Raw genomic sequence first — 19,827 nt, 5'->3', positions numbered from 1 at the left:
TTGGTAAATTATTAGGTATAAAGTATCGTTACCAACCGGAACACGGTCTTAACGTCGACGTCCTCCGTACCGCACTTCTTTGAAGTTATTTCATTTGTACTCTTGCAAACTGTTCTTAAACACATCTGACAACATTAATTTCACTTCAGAATTAAATTTCTGTTCCTACGTTCTTCAACTTTTTATTACACTTATGTTTTCGAAATCGCTTTTGCAATTCAAGCAAAATTTACTCAGAGATTCTTGTTTGTCGATTACATAAAAAAAAAAGAAAACATTTTTCGAGAAGTTCCATAATTAAACATTTATTTTCGAAGAGACTTCTTGAAACAATGATCGGAGTTTGTAAATTTATGTTATATTAGTTTATATGTGCGTTTCTTAATTTACATGAATTATTCGATTTAGATCAAAGTAATTTTTTGCCGGTTACGTCAGTGTTGTGTAGGAAAAGAAACGCTTTCGGAACCAAACTCTACGCCTTAACGGGGTTATACAGGGTGGAACGTTTTAATGAATCTACACAGTAAAAACATTTTTGACAAAAGTTGTACGGTTCCATGTGGGACATAAGATAGCGTTATCAGTTTTATTGTAAATGGCGCCATTTTAGACATAAAAGAAGACTGGTGACGACCATGACCATGACTTTAACCCTCTATGTGCGCGTATACCTTTCAAGTCATATGCTAATATATCGACATTTTACCAAATAATTTTAGATTTTTCACAAGATGACGTATACGTTTTAATTATATAATGTCTCATAATCAATAGCAATAATGATAACGATTGGCATCAAGGTAAATTATCAAACTAAATGCTTTGCAAACTATCTACAGAAAAAGAATTTTGCCGACAGATGGTTAAAGTCAATGCAGGGGTTATTTCGAAGGCTACCAGATTCCAGGAAAATGGAAACCTTTATTTCTGAGGGCAGAAATGGAAAGAATGGTAAATTTTACAAGCAGATATATTCTAGTGATAGTTGGTCAAATTGAATAAAAAGTTCAGAAACTTTGGAGCTCTGTAACTTTGTCAAAAATAAATTAAATTGAAAAATTCCAAAACCGTTGTATTCGTCTCATTGACAGTTACAACTTTTATTTCGAGAAAAATAACGCATCCTATTTAAAATAAATAACTGCCATTATGAAATCCCGAAAATGGTGCTATCTACTAATAACACCATCTTGTGTCCTCCTTGGAACCGCACAAATTTTGCTTAAAATAATTTTTACCAATCTTTTATCGTTCGGAGATATCCAGCTGGAATTAGTAAAACCAAAGATTACGTCTATAATGCAGACAACGCTGAATTATTTTCGATCGTCTCAAGGAATCTGGACAAACAGCATAATCTTGTCCGCATTACGCGCAACAATGAGATACGACGAGTAAGAGAAAAATGATTTACGCAATGTCTGTCTTAAACTTGGCCGTCTCTTTCTCCTCAGCTACTTTCTCTCAAGATAAATAAACGCGATTTTCTATCGACTGTTCGCAGTATGATATTCGTTCGAAGACGTATTTATACTTATCGCGTAAGTATAGTGTTGGTCTATTAGACTTTCGGTAATTCATTTTGTTTTATCGATTGAACTTAATATTAAAAAGATGGTTCAAAATTGAAAAATCAAAGAAGCGTGCTATATATTCGATACCACAGGTTATATTACACCTGAAATATACAAACACTGCCCTAGATTCTGTAATAAAATATCACGATAAAACATCGTAAATTCGTTGAGTGTGCTGCAGCAAAAATTCTAAACATTCTCAAAGACATTGGGCTTTACCACCGAATATAATCACTAAACTGCGGATTTTTATGCATTTATAGGAAGTTTGTATGTGTAAGAAACTACAAAATGCATACAATATGCATGAATATAAAAAAGATTGAAAGTAAAGTTCATGTTATAATATTTTCAGAATAAAATAAATTTATATTTAGGTTCAATTTTTGTAGGCACGTTCGCGAAGATTTTATTTTGCATAAAGATCTGCAGTCTAATAATCACATATCAATGGATATTGAAAGTGAGAAAACATGGTCACTGATAACCTCGAATGATGCATGTGACTTTAAACACTTCATTAAAAAAACAAGCTGAAATATAGTATCTGTTAATAAATTCATAGTAAAGTGATAGTGGAAAGTGTGCATTTCCGATCGTTTTTAAGCGTCTTTGGAAAGTTTCTACAGTGTGAAATTGATTAGACAAACATATATAACCCTCATCGTTAGCCCTTTCTTATTTAAAAGGTACAATCAAAATAATTACATTAAATTGAGTGTGCTGCAGGAAAATTCTGAACATTCTGAACCCTGTAGACCTAACATCCTCATTATACGAAGACTAATGTATTTTGATACGATAAAAATTTCTGACATCGAAGTGCATAACCGATCGATTCGGCATGGAATGACCCTCACCCGTTTACCTATGCGATCGCTGTAATGTATATACGGTGCGTATGAGAGGAGTAACCCGTTTACTTACGAAATAAATAAAAGATGTCGGCAAACAACACCGTCTGGCGCTGTTCTCGAGACGATCAGCTTGAAGCGGCTCGGTCGTTTTTCAGTGTTTCATCCTTGGGAAGATAAACGCGCGTTCGTCGAAGTAGGTCTGCACAGTTTATACGGAGCCCGTCCATCGATCAGCCTCATCCTTGAGGCAGCCACGGATTTTTGTGAAACTCGGTCCGCACTTTGCACTGCATCCTTGCGATTATGTATAATTGGATCGAACACGACGTACGTGAGTAGAAACATTCCCCGTGTTGTCGATGAAAACGAGGCTTCGGCGTGCTCTCGACCAGCGCAACAACTCGATGATTCCGACCATATACGGCACCGAGAGTTCCATCATCCAATGGAATCCGTCCAGGATTGACCTTCGACGACGCTACGCGACGCCGGTTTCCTCCTACAGTTTCTTCCCCTTGTCGCCTTTTTCTCGAACCTCTTATTGGTCCTTACTGAGGAATTTAGTCCCATTACAAAGGCACTATTTATACTAATCAATTATCGAAAGAAAGTGATAATGATATTGTTAGGAAATGGGGTCTAATAAATAAGTTCTCAGGTTGTAATTCCTTTTATATTACTTTTATTATATTAGGTTGTCCCAAAAGTTTCTTTCGTTTTATTAATAATTAATTCATACACAATATTTTTTGTTTTATGTTACATTACAAAATTGTGTACAATTCATTTCGCTCCATTACTGTTACAGCATCAATGTCTAAGAAATTAGATTGTCTATTCATATAAACACTGCCACAGAAAATAATTGAATGCAACTCAGGAAAGAAACTTTTAGGACAACCTAATACATACCCGCATTGGCATTGGCATTCCTTCTTCTAGCTTATTATTATTTGTCTCAGTTACTATTTCAGATATTTAAATTCTGCAAAAACGAAAATATTCGTACTTATAAACTGCATCTCATATATTTTTTCAGGGTACTTTTTTGGTTGCAGTTGGCCCCACAGAAAGTATTACTTTGTTTCATTAGTCCAACCAGCGAAGAAACTTGTACACCAGGTGGTCTCAAAACTTGGATACTAAACTCTGAATCGATTTCGTACCTTCAAAGGCAATCTACTTTTTCGCGGAATGGAAAGATTACCGGGAAGGGAGGTGTAAAAAATAGCAGAGATAATCGGTGAAGGTGGAGAATATCGGAGTCGTAGAAGATTAGAGGCTCTGTAAACGTTCTCGAGCGTCGAGCGCTTGCGGCGAACGTGGCAAGGGCACTCGAGACACCTCTTACTCCCTCGACACACTTTTATTTTCCAATCCATGCCGATTTAGGTATCGGGAGAAACGAGTGGACTCGCGCGACGACCGGATTGCGGACTAGGTGAACGTGTAATTGTTCGTGCCAACCCGTTGCATCGAGTCGCGTCGACCGCGTTACGTCTGCTTCGTTTCTTGCGCAGCTCTCGATGCGTTGATGTCTCCGGGACGGATCGCAACCTTGAACTGGTTCGGTTTATCGAAACTCGTAACTATACTAAAAACATTTCTATCCCTACCAGAGCTGTTTGCATTTCGCAATGGCGCCGAATTATAGTTAAAAAGAAAAATTTATTTGAAAATATTTTGCATTGCTCGAATAATTCATGGTAAAAGAAGATCAACGTTGATAATTGTTTTCTTATAGTTTACAGAATTTTACACCACTTTGTAGCATGTAGAATATATTCTACTTTGGATGGAAAAATATAAATTCAGAAAGTTAATCCGTGAGCCAACGAAATTGTCCAATAAATATTGTTTAAATGTTTATTTTAAAAACGAATCAAACGGACAGTTTTTACTTTGGATGGAAAAATATAAATTCAGGGTTGCGCCACAGTTTCTCGTTCTAATATTTGAAAATTTTAGAATATTTTAACACTTTGTTCGTACCGTAAAACTTGAAAGTGAGAAAGTGAATCCGCGAGCCAACGAAATTGTCCAATGAATATTAATTAAACGTTTATTTTAAAAACGAACCAAGTGGACAGTTGATTCTTTTTTTTTAATGAAAGTCGAAGTTGGTTATAATTTTCATTACGGATCAGCGGAATAAAACGTAACTCCGATCTCGATGGAAAGCGAGACCCGCGTTTCTCACGTCGAGAGTCGTAGACACGTAAACGCATTAGAGAAATTGTCTAATAAACATAGACGTCAGCGTTGTTAAATGTATATACACATCGGTGCGCGCCGATGAAAGTGGTTTAACGAGTCAGCAGCCATTTCGTGGGTTGAGTACGCACTGCGGATTTTCAGGTGGAAATCGAAACGTGAACTGTACTTGGAAAGCTCTTGCGCGTGAACGTTACATTTTCGGTCAATAAACTTTGAAAAGATTGCTAGAGAGATTGAAAATATCATGCTCTATCACTTAGAGAAAGGATGGATCGTAGTCCATCCATTTTGTGACTAGAACGAGTACTTTGGCAGATGAACAATTAGTAAAAGTTATTGTCGAAAGTGGTTTCCTCGCTTGAAGTAACTAACATACTTTTTTATTTAGAATTCGATACTCTACCATATATTTGTATAAAAAATATACCATTCCATTTAGAAAACTGAAGGTCACTTTCATTTCTCGGAAAATAGTACAAATACGAAAGATCTATGTACCTGGTTACATTGCAAATAAAAAACAGTATAAGTTTGTCCTCTTTCGTTTCTTTTGTCATATGCACCGTTTACGAGAAAAACGCTGGCTAGTAATAGCCTGAACACTCTGTATATATTTCTTTTTTCATGTTACATGTACTTTTCATGTTTCATGTACTTCCTAGTATTTCCTTTCATCTAGTGATCTTCGATTAAACGAAATCAAACTTTCATCGGGAAGTATGCGTTCTCCGATATTGATATTCGACCCTGTCAGATATCGATACCCTGCAGGATATCGACTGAAGCGTTTTTATTCTATTTATTAATTTTATTTTACGGCTTCACCGTGCAGGTTGTTCGCAAAATGAACACGATATGGAAGAAGAACGAAGAGAAACGAAATAAAAGTGGTAATTGACGAGGTGCCGTTAAAGTGCTGTTACAAAAACCTAATTTCAAGTTTAATCACTTTCTTTCTTACGTCGGTCGTGGTTTTTAAGCTTCGAAGCCCAACAAACTGCTAGATACACAGCAAAAAATAAAGGAACAAAAGTTCGAAGAAGCTAGGTGTGGTTATAGCGGTGCGATAAAAACTGGACCACGAGTTTAATCATCTTTCTTCTTACGTCATGCGTATTTTCGATCGTGATTTCTCGGCATCGATAGCCGGTAAACAACGTTAACAGATGATAACGCCCACAAGAACGGACGCAATTACGCGACGCTTGTAACCAGTCGCTGCTAATCGCGAAGCGGTCTTGCAAGCTGACGTGTTTTACCGGATAGGATAATTAGGAACGATCCGAGCTTGGAACATGTTCGCGACGCTCCTTTCCATTATCCAATCAGCCTTCGCCATATAGAAGTAGTCGTCTTCGAGTCTTATTTACAACCTTGCGCGACGAAGAACAGCTCGGGTTTCGCTAGTGAAATTAATCATCCGGCTTCTCCGCTTCCTATGTCCATCGGATTGGCTGCCGTTCATCACCTTTGAAATTCATTTCTGCCTGTTCGAAACCGAAGGTCTCGGTCGATGCGCCGGCAATGAAGTTTTCATCGATGCTTGCGTGCACGATACCCTGTCCTTTCTCTTACGTGGAGGGATACGGGTGTGGAAATCACTTTTGGAATGATGCGAGGTGAAACTTGTATGTACGTATATAAATATTAGGGGTGTGCGAGATCCCGGTCGGGACGGGAATTCCTCCCGGGATCGACATGGAATCCCGAGAACTTCGAAAACCCAAATACATCCGGGATTCCCGTGAATTTCCGGGATCCCGTACATTCGGATTGCTGAAATTTTCAAGAATAACAACACTTTCGGAAATCCCAGATATTATTCTATATCCCGTACATTTTCGAGATCCCGTACATTCTCGGGAATCCCAGATTTTTGCGGGATCTCGCGTATTCTCGGGAATCTCGAATCAAATCGGGATCCCGCATAAACACGAGAATCTCGAATATTTTCAGGAATCCCGCACACCCCTAATAAATATACAATATTATTTGCTTGTTCTATAAATATTGAACGATACAGTATTTTCTTATTATTGTACTGCATTTTTTTTGCGACAGTTAGACATTTACAACTTGTACCGCCGTATTGTAAAAAAATACCGAATTATCAAAGTTCACGTAAAGAAAGGCGCGAGATGATGGATTTTACAGAGATTCAGTGACTAGAATCCGTGATCGATTCTCGGATTAAAACTAGCGTCATCGATGGAAAAGTCCTTGCGAAAATGTCAGACCAAACTTAACTCGTTCGACTCTCACCGTTCTCGCTCATAGCGCGTATGAATCATGCGATTTCTGACATACGCGTAGAAACTTGGCTTCGTTTCTCATCGATTAACCGTTATTATAAACCGACAATGAGAGATTCGTGGAAAACATGTCGACGAGACGTTACTTTAAGGACAATCGAAAACGTTATCGCGTGGAATATAACCGAACTGTTTCCCATCAATTAAATATTATCGACTGCGATCGAAGTCTCCGACGAAGGCCGATTGGTAGCATATACTGCGGTGCATAACTATAGCACTACTGATATTATTAAGATTTTTTCAACTTAAAAGAAAAATTCAAAGAAAGTAGTTGGATAATATGAAAAAGCGATGTAAATAATTAATTTCAGAGGAAATATACTGAAATAGTCTAAGCATATATCGAGATAAAGTCGAAAAACATTATAGAATCGGTGCAAAACTATAGCACCACATTTTTTAGTTAATCGAGGAGAAAGGAAGTCCTACTCATTATTAAATCATTTCCTTTTATTCATTAAAATTATAATTTAATCATTACATTATAAGTTATTATTGTTATTATGTTATAATTCCATTGGTGCTATAGTTGTGCAACCATGAAATATTTATAGTACTATTATTAGTTGCCTTATAAATGTTATGTTCGCCGTTTTATCATTGCTATAATATATTTTTAGCCTCTTTCACATGATACTATTACAAATTAGAAATTATTAATTAAATCTACAAAACGCACGAAAATTGTAGCAGTTATGCAGTGTACAATTGAATTTAATTGAAGTGAAACATACATTTTATTCTTTGACTAGTACTGGGAATAAAAAATATAGGTGCTCTATTCAAAGGAATATTTAATATTTTTGATTTAAATTATCCTAAGCTAAATGTCTGTATTAAATTGTCTCATTCTTTACTTTGAATGAGAATAGATTACTCTGAGTATTATTTTACTACATTACGATATAAGAGAATCGAATATTTTATAGATTGCAAGCAATTTTATATTGCTTTTCTCTATATAAATAATATTGTATTTCATATTTAAATTCCCAAGGACCAAGCTGAAATATTCTACTTGGGTGTCCCGATACGACAAATAATAAAGTTAAGTAATAAATATGACGATGAATGGAACTCTACAGGGAGAAAGTAAAAACTTGAATGTAAAATACTGCTACTATTATTAAAGACCCAAGTATTTCAGAATATCTACAATTTTTTATTACCGTTAAAAGTGGCGATTGTGAAAATTTGTGTCGATAATTGAGACATTTACCTTGTTACAACACTTTCAGGATGAACGGTTCAAATGTAACCAACGTACGATTACGATGCAATACGTTTCACAGCTAATACAGAATAAAAATAATAGTAACCTAATTAAAACGTGTGAAAAAATACTTGTCAAATATTCAACGTTCGCTGACACGGACGATCCCACGTTCCTCGTTGTTTTCAGCTTATCTAGGGACAAGCGATTCCCTAGCCGATCTAACGAACATCGTTCTTTTTTTCCAGATGACAATAGCGAGACACAGCGCCACACACGCGGCCCAAATACCCCAGCAAGTCCCTACGTGTGAGTATACAACGACGCTTTCTAATTGTCAGTCGGGACGATAACTAATTAGTGAGGGTCAATTAACCGAGAACCTCTCCTCGAGTGTCTAGGGTCTTCGCGAGCCACGCTGCGAGAAAGAGAATTTCCTCTCCCGTGGAAAACGCTTCCTTGCAGATGAAATACGCGTCGGATAAGATTAAAAAAAAAATATGTGGTTGCCTTCTACGCGAGGCGCGCGCGCACGCGGGCTTTCTAAAGCACAATGAGCGAACCGTCCGCGACGATGACAATGATTCTACGAACAATAACCGGCTTATGAACGAGACTAATTAGACTGGCAGGGAGCGGTCGGTTGATTGATCGGGACGTTCAATTAATTACACTCGGACTAATCACCTGTGTCGTCGGTGAACCGAGCGAATACTCGACCAATTAGAGAGACATCTCAATTCGTGTTTTTTACGTCTAGTCCCTTGGATGCAATCACTCGTTACTGGGAACGATGCCATGGTTCGCATTTATTCGCGAGTCAATTGTCGCGACATGTTTCTTTTTTCTTCCGGAATTACTTTTTTGGTTATTATCAAATTTTTGTTCTTTTTATTATTGACGGTAATATTAATTATAAAAAAATAAATGTCCACATATGTGGCCAAGAGCGCGAAATGGTTAATTGAGAAATTATGAAAGGAAAAACTTTAAGGTATTATTTAATGGAGGATATTAATAAAACTTTACTTGATTGTTCTTTGATTAAATATGAATCGTGTAAGCATACTTCGATTTAAAATCACGACCCCAATTTTATAAAAAACGATATCAAAATAGCGTAATTTTAACACAGACCCAAATGAAACATACAGATTTTCATGTGAATTTTTCAATGTAAATCAAAATGCAATTTACGAATTTGCTGGAAATTTTGTATGTTATGAAAACCGATATTATAAACCATGAAAAAGAAAAATTAAGAATTATTGACCTCGCCGTTAATGAGATATAATTCATTAATATCTGAAACGCATTAACAATCATCATTGTTGCATTTATTATGGACGTGTCAGCATTTATTATGGACGTGTGTGAGTGCAGAAAATAATGTCTGTACTTTCACGAAAGTTTCCAATCATATTTTTGAACGTGACTATTTCGAAACAATTACCTTAAATTTACAATTGTCCCTTTCGTGGGAAGGGACCGGATTTATGAACTGATTTTATATTCTCAATCCTCGATGGGTAATTGTTCTGATCAATTTTTGATTTTTTGAAAGGAACAATGCAACATTATGGATTATACCGTTTATTTTATTTATCGTTGTTGAGATTGACAACGCTAATCATTCTTTTAATCATTACTAATGTACAGTATATCTAAATTATTTTCCCTTTTAATTTCTGTATTACATTCATAATGTTTGCATTATGAATACATGTTCATATTATTGTACACATGTTACACAAAAGATGCAATTTGTAGTCGTTTCGAATCTTCTTATACTTAAAAATAAATCAAACTGTGTTTATCAAATTTGCGCAAAACGTCATTGTCACTTTCATGGGTTGAATTATTGCGAACAAAATCAATTTGAGTTAAATTTGAAAAGGTGTCTTTGGATTGTTGGTGGCAGGCTACAATTTATTGCGATTGTTTATCTTGCAGTCGCAGTATCGCCAATTTAGAGAACTGCACCGCAATAAAGAAGGTCGCCTAAATTCATGTGCTAAATTCATTGTTAAGAACATTACAGAGTTTACGCGAAGAAACGTAGTACGTTGGACTTCTTCCTAGACTTGTAAACGATATAATCTCTTCCTTGATGATAGAGCAGAATCGTTTACAATTCGACCGAATCTATAGTTGTGCCGAACAATATCGACGCTGAATTATCATAACAGCATTCTTAGTTTCCCACGTGCGCGTACTAGAATCAACAGCAACTAGTAAGATTGCATAAAACGTCTTCGCCACCTTCGCACATTGAAAACAAAGAAACTCTTGGTTGACTTGTGACAATAACAGAAGTTTCATACAAAGCGAACGAAGACGATGATGCCTTATCTTTAGTCCATTGAAAAGCGACTACCGTTTCTATGTGGTAGCGTACAATTCATTATAAACTGCTAGACGTACAGTTGCTACATCTCCAATTTAGGAAGTTGCACTGCAACAAAGAAGAATAAATTAGTGTCATTGTTAGGACCATGAGAGGATTAAAACAGTGGAATCGCGGTACGACTTCTTCTTAGGTATCTTAAGGATGTAATCTCTTCCTTGGTGATAAAGTGCAAAATATATTAAAATTACTAAAAATATAGCTGCCATATTTTTACGTATTTAGGAAATCGAACTTGTGGTTGCTCCGAACAAACTTTAACACGTTTACTGCCAAACAGATATTCTTGAAAATTCCTGCTAGGATTAACCCTTTGCACTCGAGAGGTGACTCTCAGTCACCACTAGGTTTCTTTTTTAGGTTTATATCGGCATATATAGGCAGAATCAAGAAAGTACTTGACACATATATTTTATTGGTCAAGATTTGAAGGAAGGATAGAAGAGTCAGGAAAGTTATTGGTCAAAGGATGTTGGAAGGAAATAAAGAACAAATTAGACAAATGGCCCTTTGCACTTGAGAGGTGACTCTCAGTCACTATTAGGTTTCACGCAGCAAATCTATCAGCAATAATGTTTCTTTAGATTTAATTTCTTTGGAACTCGAAGTGCCAATAAAATGATCGTCGGTGAAGCAAAGGCGACCTGATTCTTAAATCTCAAATTAGAGATCTCATTTTCGAAATCAATATAATCTTAGCATTCGTGGCAATAGAATACTATTCTATAATTTCGAGTTGCTGATAGATACCAGAAAAAAAAGCCTCGAGTGCAAAGGGTTAAATATTATCATATTTAGACTATTGGAGACTACATAATCAAACATTTATCGCGGTATATAGTTTTGTAACTTCATCAAAATTCATGATTTTCGTTTAACCCTTTGCGGTCGTATCAAATTTCCGAAGAACGAGCAGCGATACATAATATGCAAACTTAAGAAGATTAATTAATTCTTTAGTAGACTTTAGATATATGTTTACACAATAATGTGTTTTAATGTAACGTTTTTATGTAAAAATTATATTTTATAGTTCTCCATCAAGTGGTATCTTTCGGTAACTTTCTTCTTGCCATTTTGGAGTATGGATTTTGAAATATTTTAAGAAACCAAAATGCCTAATTACACGTAAACACAATTTGTAAAATATTATTTGGAATTCTATCAAGTATTTTCGGCTATTTAGTATTTATTACAATCTGTTACAGAAAAAATAACAATATTCAATATATTTGTCTTTCCATTAATCTATTATTACACTAATATCTTCGAATCTATTACTATTGTCTAATGGCTTAAATCTTTTCAGTTTGCGGAATACAATATAAGATTAGTATGGTTCATTGTTGTGGTGGCAGAGAGCAGACATACGACCGGAACGGTAAAAAAATCTTTGGTAGTTGAGGGTAAACATACAACCACAAAGGGTTAAATTCATTTCCTTTGATACTTGACTTTCGGAATCAATTTGTTTAATTCTTCAGTGAAAAGCACTGTCACCCATATATGGGTGACATGGCGATGAAGGTGTTAAAATGAATCACCGAGATAAAAATTCTGAGATTCGTGTGCAATTGTTATTCGTTGGAATAAAAGGATGAGTCAACGCGTGAGTACCAAATTCGTCTTGGTTTTACGCGTGAAACGATGTAAACAAAGGGTGATCGCGATCGTTGGGAAGTAGGCGAGCACCCTTGGCAGAGAAACGAGTCGAACCGATGGAGATGTTACTCATTGGAAACATTCGCGTCGTCACAATTCCGCGACGATGATCGAAAGAAAGGGAAAAGAATGGTCAAGAAAGAGAGGCTTTCCAGACGAACGACGACCTTCCTTGGAAGACATTGCTTTGCTGGAAGGTGAACGCAACCGTGCGACCTACATTCCCGTATGCCCAACGAGAGCGAAAGAGATACCGAGGAGCAGAGCGAAAGAGGGCGAGAGATGACGATTATAAACGAGAGACGAGCACACGATTTCCTCCTCGACATCGATGCGAATCGAAAGTCCCTCTTTAACCGGTGCGCGGCGCCGTAGGCCGAACACTTTCAGCCTTTTACCTTTTACCATCGAGTTCCAACGGAATTTCACCGTCACGCGGACCTAGCGCGTCGCGAATTCGTTGAAAGACCTTTAGAAACGTCAGTTTCCCGGTGATAGCGTCGTATAAACACGCGAACCGTATCACGTTTGCTAACACGTCGGTCGTAGCTAACCAGGGCAATCGAACTTGACAACGATGCGTAAAAGAAAAGGAATCGATAACGGTTTATAATTCTGCAAATTCAAACTAATGTTCGAACAATGGTTTTATGTAACAGGTATACGCGTAAAATTAAGGGAATCGGTAAAAATTAAGATTCATGTTAATTCGTTATCATATTAGATTGGAGTTAACAATCTGTCTCCAATAATTTGTAACTTGTAACTTGTAATTTGTAATTTGTAATTGTTAGTAATTTGAAATTTTTGATCTTTCAACTGGTGTACGTATGATACTGCTTGTTTGAAGCTGGCAGCTCACTTTGTAGAAGCTCTTAACACTTTCGCTGTGGACGAAAATAAGTAGCCGTTCGCTGGGAGCTGCAATTATGGTATTTTTTTTTAATGAAAAATTTCTTACATTCTTTCTAAAAATTTCTTTCTTGTTCTAATATGATTATTTTTAAAAGCATATATTTATGGTAACTTATATTATATATATATAATATAAGTTAATCAATATATATATATATATATATATATAGTATATATATAATGTAATATATATATGTAGCGAAGCATTCGATCTTCGACAACCGTTGAAATTGATATTTGAGCAATGAAGATAGCGAGCTTATACCAATTAAAGAGAGAAGATCAATCGGTTTAGATTGCAGTTCGGATACCGACAACGATGAAGTTTCCCATCATTTTTCTAAATTTCATTATCACCTTCTAGAAACAATTATTATAATTTACATCAGCTTCTTTCTTGAGTATTTTTTATTTACCAGTGAAATCTATTACCCAAAAAGTTTCTTCCATTTCCTTAAATAGTAATGCATACACAACATTTTATGTATAATGTTACATTATCGAATTGCGTACAATTCATTTTGCTCTATTACAGTTACGACATTAACATCTAAGGAATTAGGTTGTCTAATTGTATAAACACTGCCACACAAAATAACTGAATGCAAGTCACGGAAGAAATTTTTGGGACAACCTAATATTTTCACGTTTTGTGCAAAGAATAACAAAGGATGGTCCGCTTCTAACATTATTCGATATTAGAAATAGTTTCGAATTGAACGAAGCATTCCGTGTATGCGTGACCTAATGAAAGTTATGGGTAAAAGTTGAACAACTCAAATGGAATTCCTGCATTATGGTAAAACGTAGAAATCCCTAGAGGAAGTGCATTATAGTAGCAGGGAGTGCGGTCAGAAGCTTCAGGATATCGAGTAATGGATTTATGTAACGTTTCCGTGGATTACTCGGCATCTAACGAGTGGACAACTTTTTATCTTTAAGGCTGATGAATCGAAAGTGCCCCAACCCGCTCGACTCTCGCTCTTTATTATTTATTTCAACCAGTGTTCCGTTCTGAAAACTGCACAGCTCGTGATTTTTAATTTGTCACATGAAAATGGTCAGCCAGCGGTAAGGCGCGTTTTGGTTTGCTGAAACGGGAATGAGGTTTCCGCGCCGAAGAGCATCGAGGATATATGAGCAACTCGTCATGGAATTTCTCGGATACGTTACCTTGTACGGAGAACGACGTTAAAAAGTGAAGAGGAATTTCTGGACTCGCGATCGTATGTTTTGAATATAATTGTTACTCTCGTTTCTTGAAACAAGAACCGAATCCATTGGAAACGATCGGTTCGCGGAACTTCGTTTACTTGGACTCTTCTTCTGAGTTTCATTTCATAGTCACTTTTTATTTTTAGTATTCGATTGTCAACGCTAGCTTTAAACTTAAAATAGAGAATTCCCTACAACTTTGCTTTTGCATGAAAGCATTCACGTACAGTACGCGATACAGCATATACTGTTATACTGATATACAGTAAAACACGCTTGTTGGGGACAAGATGTAGGGTCTATTCGCGCTAACTTCTCAAGATGCTTTTGTCGATTAGATTTAAGATAAGGTGGTCAAAATAAGGTGATTCTCATGAATTTTTTTTTTTAAATAATTCCCAAATAATGTTTCTTGAGATATGAAGAAGAACACTTCCGAATTGTTGATATAGCACCTGTTAGATGCATTCGATAACTAAAAATGAAAATATTCCTTAAAGTTAGACAGTTTATGCTGCGATTATAGCAGTTTTTTAAAGAAAACATGAAGAATTGAAAAAGTTCTAGCGTTTATTTAAGCGTTAGATTTAATGCAGTCCGTCAATCGGTCGAAAGCTTCTTTTTTTCCATCTCTCCTTCTATCCTTGTTCTGAATTCAAACTCCAAAAGGATTTATACTACACAAATGACCAAATATTACAGGTCGATGAATTCGTCTTAACGTCAGCTTTCATAATTTGCCAAAAAAATCCCATGGTTCCGTTTAAAAAAATGGCGATGACCGTGACACAGCATGCCGATTCGTATGACCAAGAAATCGATATGGAACAACAAAATTCAAACCAGCTTGAATTCATAGACATATGAAAATGTAGACCGAGCATAAACTGTTGCTATACTATGTATATACATATTTTCATATGTCTATGCTTGAATTTTGTCAGTCGTTTGCGCGACAAAACAAAACAAAACAAAACAAAACAAAACGTTATCAGAATAAAATCGTTACGGATAAATGTGTGTATGTGTTGTACGGATAAATATGTGTGTCTAAACTTGCATTGGTTCGTTTATTTTTTAAATTGGATTCGTAACGTCTAAAAAAGGAAATAGGTCATACTTGAATGCGATGTAATTTCTCTGTGGTGACTATTCCATAAAAGACGCGGATAATTTGTTGTCCTGAAAGCGTCGGTCTGGAAAAGTAACGATCTGACGCGGTAACTTCCTTTCGAGATGGTTTGCGCATATGAAATTTTTCAGGAGTCGGAAAAAGTCAATCTCGTAATAATTTCGTTCGAAATGACTGCTGCCCGCGTCATTGTTCATCCCGACGCGACGCCGCGGCGCGGCGGTATGTTTGTTCTCAAAGAGAAACCGCGCCTCGAAAGAAAGCGGTTTTTCCCTCTGTTTGAGTAGCTTCGCATGCGAACAAGTTTCATTCTCTTCGCTAACGACGGCCGTTTGCGAACCATTATTCTCACCGTGAAGCATTCTCTATTCTCTGTTTATAGATTCCTCGACGAGCACTGGGCGTCATGGTACACGTTTCACGTGGTCGGGCTTTTAACACCTCGATGACGTACTCGAGGACATTCTTTCTAGACCTTCGTTGGCCATTTTTGTTTTACTGCTCCCGCGAAACGCGCGAGTGCAGTGTGTCCAGATTCAGTTTTTTCATGTGTATAATAATAACAAGAATATACTAAATAACCAAAATAGTGTTACAGAATGGTTACTATTAGTTTCAATTTTTAGAAAACACAACAGATTCAAAATTATTGAATTTCGCGACTAATTAGCGCGTCAGCATATGTATATTCAGATGACGGGCTCCTTGTCCGCGCGTTTTTGTTTAATTCAATTGTTTTTCAGTTTTTACGGCTTTCACGTTGTATATTCTCTATGCGTTCTGTTGGAATGCAACGACTGCCACTTTCGGGCCTTGAGGAAAAGGGTCTGTTTTTCCTTAAAGCAGAAAGAGGAGTGGGGTCTTAGCGGGGACAGAAAGCGATGATCCTCAGTCCGTTAAATAAGTCAAGTGGTACGGGTCGTCGTAAATTTCGGACATCTTTCCTCTAACATTCTTATATATGTTGTAATCCTTTAGAAAATAATGTTTATAAAAATACAATTCTAACACGTTCAAATATAACTATTTTACTGTGTGTTAACAATTATTTTTAATGTCTCCAACCCTACAATCCTCGTGCTGAGGTGTAAACGTCCAACAAAAATCACTGATTGTAATATGCAACTACGAAAAGTCGAACATACCCGAGCGATTACGAAATAAGTCGAAGTCGGATATGTTCTCCCTCGCCGCAATAATCAATTGCTCCTCGTACAAAAGCTCGGTCTATATTTTCATATGTCTGTGGTATAGAATGCAGCAGCTTTTGCAAGTGAACTTTAGTGGACACTAAACAGATTTGTCAAATTTAAACGTCTCTTTAGCCAGAGTTAAGTTTATCTCAAATGGCGAATGCGATTGCGGAGCAGAGTTTCAAGATTTGAACCATACTGTTTGGTAGTGCCCGGAATACAATGATCAGCGTGAAGTTTTGTTCCATATGCTCCTCAGTAACGAATATCGCCCTCCGTATTGTATCAACACATTTTTGAGTGAATCGGATATTAAAGAGTTAAAAATTATTTATAATTTTCTCAAAGACTGTAATATAAGAATTTAATGTAACTAAATTGTATTTATCACAACTATTGTATGCTGTATAAGCCATTTATGGTTTGAAGCAATAAAATAAATAATAATAACAAATTTGTCACGCGCTTTATAGAAACGCGAGAAACTGTATCTACATTTAGTTTGGAATATTTTTAGTTTGAGATTTCTGGATTTGAAGCTTTAGAACGTGCAAAGATTTCCTTTTGCCTGACAGCACGTTCACTTTTCATTCGCCACTGTCGCTCGTTGAAGGTAAACATCAAGGCCATCTCAGTTCGCACGGGTTCGACGCAAATCGAACTTCAACTTAAATATAGAAATTCTCTAAAGGCGGATACACATATCACAGTCGTTCGATACTGGTTTTGCTCCATTGAGTGGAATTCTTGTTGATCAAATGTAGTTTGATTAATGTCTGAAACAAAACGAACAACTTATTGCTACGAAGCAGTACGTTGGAATTGTTTGTATTTCATTAAGATTCAGTTGTAAACCGGCAGAGCATTTTGGGACACTGGTTCTGAACCTATTAAAGATCACAGTACATATAAAGTGGAATTCTTGTTATCGGATGTAGTTTAATTAATGTATGAAATAAAACGGACGACTTACTGCGACGAAGCAATACGTTGGCATTGTTAGAATTGTTTGTAAGGTATTGTTTGTATTTCATTAAGAATCAGTTGTAAACCGGGAGAGCATTTTAGGACACTGGTTCTGAACCTATTAAAGATTACAGTACCTATAAAGGCGTATCTTTTCGATGTTTTAGGTTTCGTTAACAAACTATTCAGATAGAAATTTAACAAACTAAGATTAATTAATCCAGAATTAGTAGCTGTTTATAAGAAGACTTTTAATCTTTTCGGGTACAGTTCAAATAAAAAATACACCACTGGTGCTATTTATACACATTTATAGTAACAATATAAAAAATGTGCAAAATTTCAAATTCCAAAGATCATCCAAGAGCCAATCAAAGTTGTTTTAAAACGAGTAACAAAGTCGTTTCTTAAAGGCGAATATAATGTGCAAATAGGCGAGGTACAGTTTACAGTGGGTGTAGAATGTTTTTATATGCTACAAAGCCAAATGTTTTAAATAAATCTTATCTGAAACTGTAGGGTGTTGTTTCATCCCCTAAATTCGTACACTGATCAATTTCTCAAAAAGTTTCGTGTGAAATTTTAGTTTATTAACTTCCTTTTGTATAATCAATGATTTTCTACATATTCTCGGAAATCTAGAATAGATATAGTCCAAACAACAATTATTAGTTTATATAGTTTGCGAGTTTAACAAGAAAATACGAGAAATCGGTAGAAATATAGAAGCAATAAGTAATCCTACTGTTCTTATAACGAGGTGCTTATTGCTTCGTACAAATTAGAAAGTATCAAATTTCCAGTAAATAGGGAAATGGAAGAAAATCCCATCCCGAATAACGTCAACATTTAGTTAATTTAAATTTCGTTACTTTATATAAATAACTAATTTTTGTTATACTGTGTCTATTCCAGAGATTTCCAGGAATATGTAAAATATCATTGATAATAAAAAATAAGTTAATAAATTACAATTTCACGTAGTTTTTTTGAAAATTGATCGGTGCACGAATACTTTCTACACCAACTGTAGGTGCTATTGCTTAACCGAACTTCGACTGCGTCGAATCGATTAATATTTCATCCATTAGCCTATTAATCGGATCATTGGTGAGATTAAATAGCTCGATGATCTGGGACCTCCGCATTCTATTAAGAATGATGTCACGACCTGCCTCAAAGAACAAAATATCAAATTAATTATTCGTTCCCATAATTATGCGTCGATTAATCGAACGCGTGGTTTTTAATTTATTCTACATCGAGGCTACATAAGAACGTTATCGATTCAGGATCCCGTATTATCTTTAGATCTGAACACGGAGATTTCAACCAGTTACTCCAAGCGGTCTGAAGCGATTCTGGTTATTTTTGAAAAACATCGTTCATCCATCTTCTTCTCGACAACCCTACCATCTCGTCTAAGAAACGCATCATTAGCTCCAACGATCATCGCTTTTATCGCGATTCATTCTTACCCATGAACATACGACATTAATTTTGCGTTAAGTCGGCAATTAGGGTAATACTAGCAGTCTTTGCGGAGATTGTTGATATCTACGTTCTGCTTCGAGGTCACTCTATGTCAACTCAATTTTTCATAATTCATACTTTTTCGAGTAACACTTCTAATTCTAAACGTTAAAGGAATTAAAATAGCTCTCAAAGTAGAGATTCGAATGCATCTTGTATGATATATGTTTTTTTCTTAAAATTCGGTTATTCGTTATTGTGTCAAGTTGGCAATTAGAGTAATACTGACAGTCTTTGCGGAGATTGTTGATATCTACGTTCTGCTTCGAGGTCACTCTATGTCAAATCAATTTTTCGTAACTCATACTTTTCGAAGTAACATTTCTAATTACAATTGTCAAGGGAATGAAAATATCTCTCGAAGTAGAGGTTTGAATGCATCGTGTGCGATGTATGTATAATTCAACAGTCTCCTTAAATGCACAAGTTTCTCTCCAATAAATGGACAGTAACATGATCCGGGATCGGATATCTCGATGAGACAATGCTAATGCAACTGTAGGAATCAAATGACTTCTAAACGATTTGCAGTTTGACAACGTATATTTTATTGTCTGACTTTTATAACTGTCTCGACCGAACTGAACTCCGAATTATTATAAATAACAAATCACACCGCGTT

General features: G+C 36.0%; 1 protein-coding gene across 1 annotated transcript in view; it reads left to right on the top strand.

Annotated features, from left to right (window-relative positions):
- The window catches only part of LOC128890061 (cuticlin-4), a 158,162-nt gene that overhangs the window by 26,572 nt on the left and 111,763 nt on the right, over positions 1–19,827 (top strand). Inside the window, exon 3 of the mRNA XM_054148248.1 lies at positions 8,431–8,491. Coding sequence (XP_054004223.1) covers positions 8,431–8,491 — 61 coding nt within the window. The remainder of the gene's footprint in view (positions 1–8,430; positions 8,492–19,827) is intronic.

The sequence above is a fragment of the Hylaeus anthracinus genome, unplaced genomic scaffold (genome assembly GCF_026225885.1).
Source record: "Hylaeus anthracinus isolate JK02 unplaced genomic scaffold, UHH_iyHylAnth1.0_haploid 12000, whole genome shotgun sequence".
NCBI classification, from domain to species: domain Eukaryota; kingdom Metazoa; phylum Arthropoda; class Insecta; order Hymenoptera; family Colletidae; genus Hylaeus; species Hylaeus anthracinus.
The sequence above is the reverse complement of the archived record's forward strand: the minus strand, read 5'-3'. Positions and strand labels throughout refer to the sequence as shown.